This window comes from Dreissena polymorpha, chromosome 16 (assembly GCF_020536995.1).
Source record: "Dreissena polymorpha isolate Duluth1 chromosome 16, UMN_Dpol_1.0, whole genome shotgun sequence".
Lineage (NCBI taxonomy): Eukaryota > Metazoa > Mollusca > Bivalvia > Myida > Dreissenidae > Dreissena > Dreissena polymorpha.
This window is the reverse complement of record NC_068370.1, coordinates 40,516,483-40,530,022: the sequence shown is the minus strand read 5'-3', so window position 1 is coordinate 40,530,022 and position 13,540 is coordinate 40,516,483. Positions and strand designations below refer to the sequence as shown.

Here is a 13,540-nt window from a genome sequence, read left to right as displayed (position 1 = left end):
CGCCATTTGTTATTTCTACACAGGTGCTCATCTGATTCATTCTGGACGAGAATGTGGACGTGAAACCCGTTTATTCGGCATGCATCGTCTACAGTCCCGTCATGCATGAAGAGTGCTGTGTTGTTGAAATTGAGAAATCTTTCGAGTACATTCACTTGTTCAGCATCGGCTCTTCCGAAGTCCTGGTACGTACTCATAGGCGTTGCCCAATTTGTTACTGGGAATTGCAACATACGATACTTATTGCCATCTTTAGAGACTTTGTCGAAGTGTTTGTTTGTTACGTACTCTGTGCACAAGATGTTGCTGCGATTCCGGACCTCCCTTCCTTTTTCATCTAATTTGACTATTTTGGGGCATAGTGTGGACGGGTTGTAATACTTGCGAACTTTTTCACCTGATAGAATGATGCTGTAAGTCCTGTCTTCATTATATTTTGACATGAATCTTTCTTCAAAGCTGATCTCGTGGTCACCACGAGAGAGCTGCTCAATACATTGCGCCATTATCCTATTGCACCACTAGAATCTGTGGTGGGTGTGGTGTGTTCACACCACACCAATCCATTGTCCCCAAAGGAAAACCCATAATGTGTGTGTGAGGTGTGATGTGTGGTGTGTGGTCGCCGCCGGTGTGGCTGCCTTAAGGTGCGCGCCTTCGGCCATTATGGCGCACGCAGCCACACCGGCGGCGACCACACACCACACATCACACCTCACACACTTGGGTTTTCCTTTGGGGACAATGGATTGGTGTGGTGTGAACACACCACACCCACCACAGATTGTCCTCTCATGGTGGAAGGGCACACACAGGTGTAGGTATGACATGATTCTGATCAAGTCCTAATTAGAAAGATGTCAATTAATTAAAGCGGATGATGCTATGTGGTTGTTGTGTGTAATAGCAATGAACTACCCCTTGCTATCTTATAAGTGATTGGCGTGTCTGCTCTAGCAGATTGACTTGATAAGAGTTGAAATGTTGAACAAACTTTTTATTTCACAACCTATGTACATTTTTATGACACCGAATTGAAATCATATAGCAAGTAGGCAATATCAAAGTCCAGTTGGCAAGCGGTCACAAATAATACAAAAAGCAATGAAATCCAACAGAAATAATGAACAAATGAACATATTTACAAATAAATCAAAATGCATTGCAATTCAGCACACAAATGAGTCTCTCAGGAAAAAAGTCTATTTTTTGGCATCTTTCTTGAAGTAGCACTTCAAGTTGCGACGCTTGGGCTTTGGCGTCTCAGGCGACGACGACGGACTGGGAATGATTATCGTCTTGTTGGAGGAAATCTTAATGGCTATCCATACCCCATCTTGAGTATTTGCGTCTGCGTCTGATTTTGAGTTGCATGGCTGAGGGCTCACTCTTGCGAGCTCTTCCGCTTCCATAAGGTCTGCCGCAGTAGGGCAGTACTGGGCTTGCTGAACGTCCAGGTCGTCCATGGTCAGTCCAGGTGCCTCGTCGTTGGACGTATCGTCGTCGTACCGGACTCTCTGACCGCACTGGAAGCTCTCTTCGTCCGACTCCACTTCCGTGACGTAGTCTGCCTGCTGGAAGGCCTTGACAATCGTCTGGTCTAGCGACTGTTCGAGATCCGTGTCTGCCATGTCCTCTATCCTCATGCCAGTTTTCTTCTCGAACTGACGTATCTGACCGAAAATGCCCTGCCAGTATTCTGGACTGGGATATTTGGAGTACTCGGCCAGCCACTTCATCTCTCTCAGCCCAGGGAATATGTACATGCGATTCCTTAGCGGGTTCGCCTCGTTTGCGAAGTGTTCCCAGATGAGCGCGTTGCTGGACAGTAGTATAGGAGTACGCGGAAGCAGCTGACACGGCTTGTTCTTGATATTTACTTTAGATGGCTCCCCTTCCAAGATCTCCTTGCACTTGTTTGCCAGATCTATGGTGGTGATTGTGAGTTCGCTGACCAGTCCGACAAACTTGTTGAAGATATTCTGCCACTTGAACTCTACCGATTCGCTTGTTTGACCGACGAGTGACATGTCCGGCAGGAGGGAACGAAATATCCATGTCTTGCCGGCGTTGCTATCGCCCTGCAAATATATGGTGTCCTTTTTATGAGACTGCTTACTCATCACCTTGTAAACGGCCTTGATGAATGCAAACTTGTTAACTTTCTGCTCTCTGAACCATCTGTTGAGGACGTCTACAGTTTCCCTGTAAGGTAAGTACAAATCTTTGTTCTCAATGTTCATGTTAATAATGATATCTACGTAGTCTTTTTTACTGACGCGAGCAAGAAGATGAAGGTCATCCGCTGCAGAGAGGAAGACTTTGCCAGCATAAGGGAGTGCTCTCAGCTGTCTTGAATATGTCGTCTTCGTCTCCACCTCTGCAGATAGCGACAAACAGCTCGTCAGAGGTAAGTCTGTTGTACTTTGTCATCAGCGTCTTGGCAGTGTCTATGTTCAGTGACGACTTGGACGGTTTCTGTCTGGAGATCTCTGATCCGCCTCTTATTATGTCGTTGAGGGATGCAGTTTCAGAAGGGGGGTCTCTGGCTTTGCTCCGGAAATCTGCAGGGTCCATATAGTACATGGAGAGGACTGGAGCTTCAGGACTGGTTGGAGCTGGTTTCCTCTTTCTCTTTCCGTGCGTCATTCCGAGGAGACCGTAGAAAGCGCTGGCTGCTCCTTCCTCAGAGTCACTGGACTCCTCTTCTGACTGCAGCTCGTCGTCTTGATTCAGAGTCACCTGGGCAGCCATTTCGATATCTGTCAGTTGGTTTTTCAGTAAGGGCAGTTCTGAGTCTCGCAAGTACACGCCGAGAAGACGGTTCTTGAATTCAATGTTGTTAACACCCATGAATACTCGAGGGGCCGTCAGCATGTGCATGTAAACCTCTTTGTGCTTTACAATCTTAGCAGTCTTGACGTTAGCGACCTTGCAGATCTTGGTCTTTATGGTATCTGAGGAGTCATTCTGTAGTAGAATGTGCAGATGGAAGCCGTTTATGCGACAAGCATCATCGGTCGTACCGTCGTGCATGAAGAGGGTGCAGGTGTTGAAGTTCAGGAATCTCTTCATGTTGTTGACGTGGTCTGCGTCACTGCGAGAAAGCTCCTGGTAGACTTGGATAGGCGTCGCCCAGTTTGTGACTGGAAACTGGAGCATTCTGTACTTATTGCCGTCCTTGCTGACCTTGTCTAAGTGCTTAGACGTGACGTATTCTGTGCACAATACATTCTGTCGATTCCTCATCTCTTGGTTTCGGTCATTCAGTTTGACAATCTTAGGACTGATTGTGCTGGGGTTGAAATACTTCCTGACCTTATCACCGGAAACGATAATGCTGTACATTCTGTCCTCTTCATACTTTGCTATGAATCTCTCTTCAAATCCGGCCTCAGTGGTCGCCTCGCGCCATCGCCTCAATTGCCGTTGCCATTATCCAATTGTCCCTGGATCAGGTTTATCTGGAATATTCAAAGGAGTTTGAGAAACTAGTCAAGTCGGAGTCCATGTCTTGTTCAGTACTGGTACGTTGTCTAGCAGTGTCTTCTTGACAGCTGCCATTGCTTTCTCGACGTCTTTGTCAGCTTTACAATATCCTAAACATATAGCACATTTTTTCCCATTTTCTTTCTGCATATTAATTTCTGAGTATTCAAAATATACTCTTTGATTTCTTTCATTTCGTTCTCACATGTTCAAACTGTGCTTCATTTCGGCAGCTGTTGTATAAAATGAGGCTTCTTTGGCTATCCATTCTCTTAAGGTGACTACATTTTGTACCTTTAAATTGGTTCTCAGAAATCCAATGGTGGTATCTGATAATCATGCTTTCTGGCATCTTTTGTAGGCACCAATAAAGGATCCCATCATTCATGTCCTCTTCATGGCCAACTTCCTTCAAGTTTTTGACTGCTAAACCCAGTAAGTCAGCAAACCTTTCAATTAATTTCGTGTTTTCTTCCTTCATAAATAGAAACTACTTTAGATCTTCAAGATACCTAGCCACTTTCAGCCTGTACCCCCATACTTCCTCTCTAACCCATCTTTAGCAGAGTTATTGGACGTAGGCAAGTGCAGACTGTGCTAAGCCGTAAGCAATAAATAATGAAGGAGTACGAGTTGAAATGAAATGTGAGTTTGAAATGTCCAAAATTTGACACGGATTACAGTGGGTTAAACAATCTGGTTAAGTGGTTCATCGCTGCTATGGCTTGTATGGTCAATGTTTCACGACCAATGATTCAAGAAAAAGCAAAGAAGTTTGTGGGTGAGTTAGGTCTCAATGACTTTAAAGTCAGCAATGATTGGCTGGGATCATTCCTGAGACGCAATACTCAAAGTGGGGAACGCTGTGAGGTTACATTTGATACTGCACACGGTTGATCAGTGGAAGGCCAAGATTGCCAAGGCTATGAGTCTAAGGACATTTTCAACATTGACAAGAGTGGCCTTTTCTACAGGGACAAACATTCTTCAAGAAGGGGATACTTGCGCTGGTGGAAAACAGTCAAAACCACGGATAATGATCAAGTGGTAGGTAACATTTTCTCACCATTATTAGGGAATTGCATTTTTATGTAATAACTACTAAGATATCATTATGATGATACAATAGTTTATCAGGAAATTGTCTAATAAATTTTAACGATTAGTCAATGATTGAAGTTAAATTTTGATGGAATGCAACAGGTGCAAGTAACAATAACAATTAGCAATTAGTAGCATGAGTAAACAACAATACTATCATTGATAAAGTCATAGATTTTAAAACTGGGTGTGAAATTAAATCAATTTATAATATATTATTCTGAATTATTCAGCCTTTGTTTTACTTTGTGTGCAAATGACTGGATATGGTAAGGTCGTATCAATACTACCAACTGACCAGCCATCTAAAAAGTGGTGATCCTATAACAGCGGTCACCTTTTGACAACGGTCACTTAAATTGGCCATTTCCCTTGATTGATTGCTGTTATCAGTGTGGACTGTATTTATTAGAGTTGAGGGGATGGTTGCAGAGATCGGGATATTTTTTATCTGATGGAATTACTGCCCCATAGATGAAGAAAACAATGGGCACTTACAAAGTTGAATGGGCACTTAGCAAAAATGTATGGGCACTTCTCAAGATTTGGGGTAAAAATTACAGACAATAGGAAAATCAGCATCAGTAAAATTGCGACCCCATCAAATTTATTTTTGAGTCTGAGACGAAACTATATTGTTTAACATGTTAATTAAATTAAACAAACCCGATATTATAGTAGATAAAAATAGTATTACCTTGCAATATGATAATTGGTATAAATAATCCAATAAAAACATGCACTGCCATTATTTACGATATATGTGATTAGGAATTTTGTAAACATGTGCGTCCGCCATAGTTAGGAACTGTACAGAAAGTTTTCTAATCGGCGTATCTCGGAAAATCATTGATGAATGTATTTGTCGTTTCAATGCTTAGGGCCGAGTAATTTCGGCAAATTGGAACTCAACTTGCGTAAAACACTTGCTCAATTAACCGTTAAACTCCACCTCCGTTCTCTGCAAAAGATTCGAAGGCGGAGCTATGCATTGAGGAACAAACACACGATTGGTTCGGCATGTTGATTGCTAGACAAAGGAAGCCAATTTTGTCAGCGAGAAATTTGTCACTTTATTGCTTCAGACAGGAAGCGGCTTTCCTTTGATGACGTCAAACTGTAAACTCACACAGTGCAAATTTTCGGAAGACTTTAACTGACTCTTTGTTTACAATTCCAGTAAAAAAAACACTTGCTTACATTAAACTTTGGATTAAATTACTGTGAAACCATTTATTTTCGACAGCACAAAATTTCGTCATTTTTATAAAAATGACGATTTCGTCAGCACTTAAATTCGCCGATTTCTGATTTTGAATTTAAAAAAAAATGCGTCAGTCAATATCCGATTTGTGTGTAATACATATGCGGGAACACACTTGAGAATCACTGCAGGAAGTGGAGCCTGTTTGTCACATGCCAATTAACTAGTCTTTTGTTATCAAGGGACAGTAATGGACCCTCTTAATGTATGCCATTCACACGTTCATTGTTATGATTGGCGGACAAGTGGGATCGAATAACCGTTAACGAGTGTTTGTAACAACGAAGCCAATTGCCAATTAGTCTTATTCTATTATTATAATTGAATAAAATGCTTTTTTTATTCTGATATCAACATTAAAATTATAAACTCTATGTGTGTGTTTGTTCTTAAAAAGTAAACTACCGGTATATAAATCAATAATGTCAATAATTTAAAAATAAATAAATTGATACATATAAAATAGTAATAAGTGTGGTTAAACGCAAACAATCAAGCAACAAACAGCAATTAAAATATTCTTTATTAATTTGTGATAAATACGCATGTTGATCACACATCGTCATCTTTTCATTTGGTTTATTGTCTTTCATCGGCATTCGCTGCGTGATGGCTAATATGCAACACCCCTGAAAAACACAATGCACCTAATGGGGGGAATCCCTAATGGGTAATAAAGTTATAAACAATAAGCGCTAATTCATTACCATTCTACATAAACGAAGTCAACGCATTCGATACAGCTGTACTGCACACGCGTTTTAAAGAAGTGTAACGTGTCAGTTAAGTACCTTGTGTAATCTACATCCCTTTGTGTCAAAACCGGATTAATCTTGATTACGAAACAGCAGTGAATGTGTGCATGGATTATGTTGGAATTTGATGCCTCATGTCTGCGGTAAAGTTTTAAAATATTGTTCAACTTAGTGTTTGTTTTTGTTCAAACATAGAGCATGATTGTTCGTTAGGATCTTAAATTCGTCGACTTAGTGTTTGTTTTTATTCAAACATAGAGCATGATTGTTCGTTAGGATCTTAAATTCGCCGATCGGTCGACTGACGAAATTTATGAAAATTAATGCCTGACGATTAATAATGGTTTCACAGTATCAAAATAAAGCAAAAGCGCAGTTGAAAAATATGATTTAATTAATTCGCGTCAGTTCAAATAAGACGTTTTGCGTTGTAAATCAACGAGTCTTATGACAACCACAACTTTAACAAACATTACCGCAACGATGCGGGGATGGATCTACCTCGATTTTTTTCATAATAGATCTCATAAGTCGAGTAAGTGCAAACAAATTATTTGTGTAAGAGTAATTTATCTTATATAAGATTTATGCAACGGGCATCGCATTGCTTAATAGTGCGCATCACATTACGGAAATCATGCGCAGTTTTTTGTTTTAATGGGAAAAGATCGCACTGCGCACCGTTGTCCCAGTCTCTGTGGTTGTGGTGACCCACAATTCATGCACATTCCAGACCTCTTCCATTGATGCAGCAGGTGAATATGTTTCTGCTGCAAGTGTACTTGTGCATCCACCAAAAGCCCCTTTCATGAGCCTGGAACAGACAGTTGCCTCCCCTACCAACCTCTCCTGAGCCTGGAACAGACAGTTGCCTCCCCTGCCAAGACCTGTGTTTGTAAAGGTAGCAGTACACGGTAGGAAGCAGAAATATGCGAATTGGCCCCGGTCAAAAAGTGAAATATTGGGAAAGGGTTGGTTTCAATGTCAAATTTGAGGGTAATAGGTCTTATTGTACCCCCAAATTGCATTACATCCTAAGAATATGACCATTTTCAAATGCGAAACTGTGGGATCTTGATCTCTTGTTGTTGTTGTGTTCTTTGTTACTCAGGAAGGGCAACTGCGGTAGGCATATTGTATTTTGGGTTCTTTTTAAGCTGGAATCGCTAGTAGGGTCACGCTGTGAATTATTGCGCGAAAACCACCTGGATACCTGGTATTTATTCATGGTTTGATGGGTTGTGCTATGTTTTGCGTGTAAAAATATCATTCCAAAAGCAGGCTATCATAACGTTTCATTCGTCCCCAGCCACTTTCGTACATTGTAAAAAGTTGACTTTGAAGCCCCTTTTTGCGGCCTTGTCATTCTATTATTTTTGTCATTAGTATCACCTGTACAGGTTCCATATGCTCTTTTTTTATCTTAAATGTAAGATTCAGACTACTTGTGTGCAGTGAATGTGTTTTTATGATTGCAGGTTCGTTGTTTTCTGAATTGAGCGTGGTGGAGATCAAGAAGGCGTCCGCGGCTCCGAGAGAGTGTGTGTCTACTGTGGTCTGCTACCTTAACTGGTAAATGACAAAAAAAAATTTACACAGCCTACCTGTGAAATGTATTTTTTTAAGCTTTTACACTAACGTGCAGTGTGGAAATGGGCTTTGATGAGCTTAGATTTCATAATTTGGATGTAAATAACTGATCTGAAAAAGGGAGGTTATTCAAATATTAAAAAATGGCTACTTTCAGCTGGAATCCGCAAAAAGCTCTTACAGTGATTTGGCTGTCGGACATCCAGTTTGTTATTATTTTATCACGTTACTTTTACCGTTGCATGTTATTTGAGTGTTTCTCATGTTCTTAGTGTCTTATGTATGCTTAAACAGTTGTATTAATGTAAGAAAAGGAGGAAAATAGACAAAAATCAAGGACATTGGCACTCCGCAGGCTGAAAAATCAACTATTTTTCTCATAAATTAGGTCCAGACATGTTGGGAAAGGTATCGGCTGTGCAAATAAGATGTATATAAGCATGAGCAGAGTGTTTACAGGGTTTCAAAAAGGTTCCAGGAGACATTTTAAGTGTGTCTCTCTTAGAACTCTGAAATCATGAATTATCAGTGTAATAGGAGGAAAGTGTCACTTTGGGTTAAGTGTTTGGTGTGAAGAAAGACAGTCTTTTTTGCAAAACAGTCGATTGAAAACAGTCTGTTTTTTTAGGAATTGTCAAAAATACTAGAAAAAGATGCTTTAACAGTTATGAAAAAGAGTAATTGGTGTCCTTAATTGGTAAATGACAACTTTTTTTTACACAGCCGGCCTGTGAAATGTATTTTTTTAAGATTTTACACCAACGTTCAGTCAAGAAATGGGCTTGGATGAGCTTAGTTTTCATAATTTGGATGTAAATAACTGATCTAAATAAGGGAAATGATTCAAATATTGAAAAATGGCTATTTATGTTCCCCAGTCTATACTGGGGGGCATATTGTTTTTGCCCTGTCTGTTGGTTTGTTCGTTTGCGTCAAACTTTTACATTTACCATAACTTATGCAATATTAAAGATAGCAACTTGATATTTGGCATGCATGTGTATCTCATGGAGCTGCACATTTTAAGTGGTGAAAGGTCAAGGTCAAAGTCATCCTTCAAGGTTAAAGGTCAAGGTCAAAGGTCAAATTTGGCAATATTGTAGATAGCAACTTGATATCTGGCATGCATGTGTACCTCATGGAGCTGCACATTTTGAGTGGTGAAAGGTCAAGGTCATCCTTCAATGTCAAAGGTCAAGTTCAAAGGTCATATATGAGGGGGGTATACAAAGCGGTTCACAAACACATCTTGTTTCAGCTGGAATCAGAAAAAAGCTCTTAACAGTGAAATGGCTGTCCGACATCGCGTTTGCTATTATTTTATCAGGTTATTCTTACTGTTTCATGTTATTTGAGTGTTTCTCATGTTCTTAGTGTCTTATGTATGCTAAAACAGTTGTATTCATGTAGGAGAAGGAGCAAAATAGACAAAAGTCAAGGAAATTGGCACCCCAGGGGCTGACAAATCAACTATTTTTCTCAAAAATTAGGTCCAGACATGTTGGAAAAGGTATCTGCTGTGCAAGTAAGATGTATATTAGCATGAGTAGAGTGTTTATAAAAAGGAAAAAGGTTTGAAAGGTGTCTAAAAGGTTCCAGGAGACATTTTAAGAGTCTCTCACTCAGGACTCTGAATGCATGAATTCTATGTGAAATAGAAGTAAAGTGTGCACTTTGGGTTAAGTGTTTGATATGAAGAAAGACAGTCTTTTTTGCAGTACAGTTGAGTGAAAACAGTGTGTTTTTGTCAGGAATAGTCTAAAATACTAGAAAAAGATGCTTTTGCAGAAATGAAAAAGAATAATTGGTGTCCTTAAGGTAGCAGTACACGGTAGGAAGCAGAAATATGCGAATTGGCCCCGGTCAAAAAGTGAAATATTGGGAAAGGGTTGGTTTCAATGTCAAATTTGAGGGTAATAGGTCTTATTGCACCCCCAAATTGCATTACATCCTAAGAATATGACCATTTCAAATGCGAAACTGTGGGGACTTGACCTCTTGTTGTTGTTGTGTTCTTTGTTACTCAGGAAAGGCAACTGCGGTAGGCATATTGTATTTTGGGTTCTTTTTAAGCTGGAATCGCTAGTAGGGTCACGCTGTGAATTATTGCGCGAAAACCACCTGGATACCTGGTATTTATTCATGATTTGATGGGTTGTGCTATGTTTTGCGTGTAAAAATATCATTCCAAAAGCAGGCTGTCATTACGTTTCATTCGTCCCCAGCCACTTTCGTACATGGTAAAAAGTTGACTTTGAAGCCCCTTTTTGCGACCTTGTCATTCTTTCCTTTTTGTCATTAGTATCACCTGTACAGGTTCCATATGCTCTTTTTTTATCTTAAATGTAAGTTTCAGACTACTTGTGTGCAGTGAATGTGTTTTTATGATTGCAGGTTCGTTGTTTTCTGAATTGAGCGTGGTGGAGATCAAGAAGGCGTCCGCGGCTCCGAGAGAGCGTGTGTCTACTGTGGTCTGCTACCTAAATGGGCCACATTTATGCTGGTAAGTGAGTAGTCTTTTGAACTTGTGCAAAAAATGTGATTTTGTCATTGTTAAAGCATTCATAAATATAATAAGGGCATATTCTTACTACTAGTGGAGTGGGGTCAGAAAAAATTAAAGGGGGGAGGGGGATTTTATGCAGATTACCTTACAAGGGGTGATCAAACAATAGTTTGTATTTTACTCAGAGTAATGAAAATTAAGTTACTTTAAATAGGTATATTTATTAAAATAATTTCAGTAAGCTAAGTATGTAAATACATACTTTTTGCTTAGGGAAAATCACTAAAAATTGGACCAAAATAAGCCCCATTTAAGTGCACATAACATTCCCTAGATATGTCAAAAACGACCCAATCAATTATGTGTCCTCATTTTCTGCACACCTATATCTGGTTATGTTTCTAAGGATTTTTATATAGCTTCATTATTCACATAATTTGTCTGGTGCAACTCTCCATAACCAAGAATATAAGATAGAAAATTCTATGCTTAGCAACTTAAAAAATTTTACAAAACAATAAAGTTGTCATACGCATAAGGTATTTTTTTTACTTGTATAATATCATAAATGTTGTGTTTTATTCATCAAAAATAAATATATTTTAATATTTCTGATAAATTTAAGATAATCAATAAATATTGATGAAATTATGCTTGAGTAGATCTGCAGTGTCTATGCCATGAGGACAATGTGAGTCACTTAATCAGAATCATATCAGTAGATTTGTATTAACTGGCATTGGACTGTTCCCTGTGAAAAGGGGGTTTAATGCATGTGCGTTAAGTGTCGTCCCAGATTAGCCTGTGCAGTTCGCACAGGCTAATCAGGGACGACACTTTCCGCTTTTATGGTATTTTTAGTTTCAAGAAAGTATCTTCTGAGCAAAAATCCAGTTTGGGCGGAAAGTGTTGTTCCTGATTAGCCTGTGCGAAATGCACAGGCTTATCTAAGACGACACTTTACGCACATGCATTAAACCCTCTTTTCACAGAGCTAGGGTTAATTATTTGGACTTGACTGTCAACGTCTTTATCATAACCTGACACATGTAAAAAGCCACACTGTGGGAAACAGTGCTTAATGCAGTCTGCACAGGCTTATCAGGAACGACACGTTTATTTAATTTTCAGGTAAGAGGAGCAAATTTTCAGTTTAGGTAGAAAAAGTTGTCCATGATAATCCTGTGTCGACTGCGCAGGCTAATCAGGGGTGACACTTTGTGCATATGCATTTGTTAAAGTTTTCCCAGGACAAGGTGGTAATGATGTTACCAACGTTATGACATTCTCATGTTCTGCAAACTTGTTCTCCATCCTCGCATGGTTTTTAGTTAACATGATAATTTCAAACTTATCGTAAAAATGTCTGCATTATATTTGTGTATTTGATATGAAATGTTGAATTGCTTGCAAAAATAGTTAAAACTTACATCCAACAAACACAATTTGGACAAATAATATCTCCTTGCAGAAAAATATTATTTTGCACTCAACTTGTCTGTGTACAAGCAAACAATTTAAATATTTTAACACTGCCCATAAGATGCTTTGCTTTTTTTAGGTATTGTTTTGTAGGCATTTAGGTATTAGGTAAAGTGCAACAGGGTGTAGGAACACAAATATTTGTTGGCAATATTTTTAGTGGAATACAAAGATGCATAGTTTGGCCATTTTATGAGGTGTAAAATCTATAATAGTGGTAGCAGGAAATTGATACACACTTATTCCTGTGGTTGGGACGATCAAAATCAGTGTTTACCATCTTTGGCAATAAGTGACCTGTGATTTTTGTCAGGCATTTTTTGTGAAGTTTATCTCTGTATTGCTCCATCGGGCATTGAATGGTGTACCAATGGTAGATAGAGACCAATTTATAGAGTCAAATCAATCCGATGTGATTAAGCTAGTCAATTGAGGCCTATACATTTCTAACACAAGTATCTGTCCCAAGTTATCTCTGATGGTTGTATTAGTATAGGTCTTTTGGAGTTTAAATGGATGTTAACTCAGGACCGGGTTTGGGTACAGATTTCCATTGGTTTATATAGTGGACATTTAGAGCTGATTTATGCAAGTTAAACACAGAAATGCTATGAAGTTGGAATGCAAAGTGCGACAGTGAAATAGGATGGAGAAGATAGCCACAGTGCAAGGATGGTGATTTAATTTGCATGCTAGGATGCCATGTGCTCAAACATTACAATACTATTTTATTGAGCAATATTAGTATTGTTTAGTGTTTTTCATTATAGAGCAGCACATTTAATTTATTTGTGGATTTTGTGAAGTTTTTTAAGAACGGCTTTTAGAAAACAAAGTATGAAGACACTTTATATCAAATTGGGTAAGTTGATAAACATACTAATGAAATTGATTTTGTTTAATGGTTTAAATAAGACTTTTTAAATATATTGTTGTTTGCAGCGAAAGAGATTATGTTTTACATTAAATCCCCCCCCCCCCCCTCCAACAATCAACCTAATGTTGGATATGTATTAAATGTCAAGAACAACAAAAATTTATAAAAGATTAATGAAGCTTGATATGAAAAATTGAACAACATTCAAATAAAAAAGGGAGAAAGTAATGTAAAAGGTTCCTTCTATTAAAGGAAAAATGCCTGATTATACATCAAAATCAAATATATGTCACAAAACTTACTACCAATAGCTGTATATAATTCACTACAATTTTAAGATTGTCCATAAAATGTCAGAAATGCTGCATCACACTAATACCAGGTACTTTAATACTAAATTGTTGTGCAGTGATTTATTATTGGTCGTTTTTTATTGTAATACCTATACAAAATGGATTTCTCTGTAATTGGTATTC

At 38.8% G+C, this 13,540-nt stretch overlaps 1 protein-coding gene across 2 annotated transcripts in view; it reads left to right on the top strand.

Moving 5' to 3' along the window:
• The first annotated feature begins 3,759 nt into the window (after positions 1-3,759).
• Positions 3,760-13,540, top strand: part of LOC127861589 (regulator of G-protein signaling 22-like) — a 93,598-nt gene continuing 83,817 nt past the window's right edge. Inside the window, exons 1-4 of one of the 2 annotated variants that reach the window (XM_052400205.1) lie at positions 3,760-4,536; positions 7,343-7,523; positions 8,088-8,181; positions 10,594-10,702. In XM_052400205.1, coding sequence (XP_052256165.1) covers positions 10,684-10,702 — 19 coding nt within the window. In that variant the 5' untranslated portion in view covers positions 3,760-4,536; positions 7,343-7,523; positions 8,088-8,181; positions 10,594-10,683. Of the gene's footprint in view, positions 4,537-7,342; positions 7,524-8,087; positions 8,182-10,593; positions 10,703-12,607; positions 13,050-13,540 lie in introns of those variants that run through there. The other variant, XM_052400204.1, reaches the window with a different exon arrangement.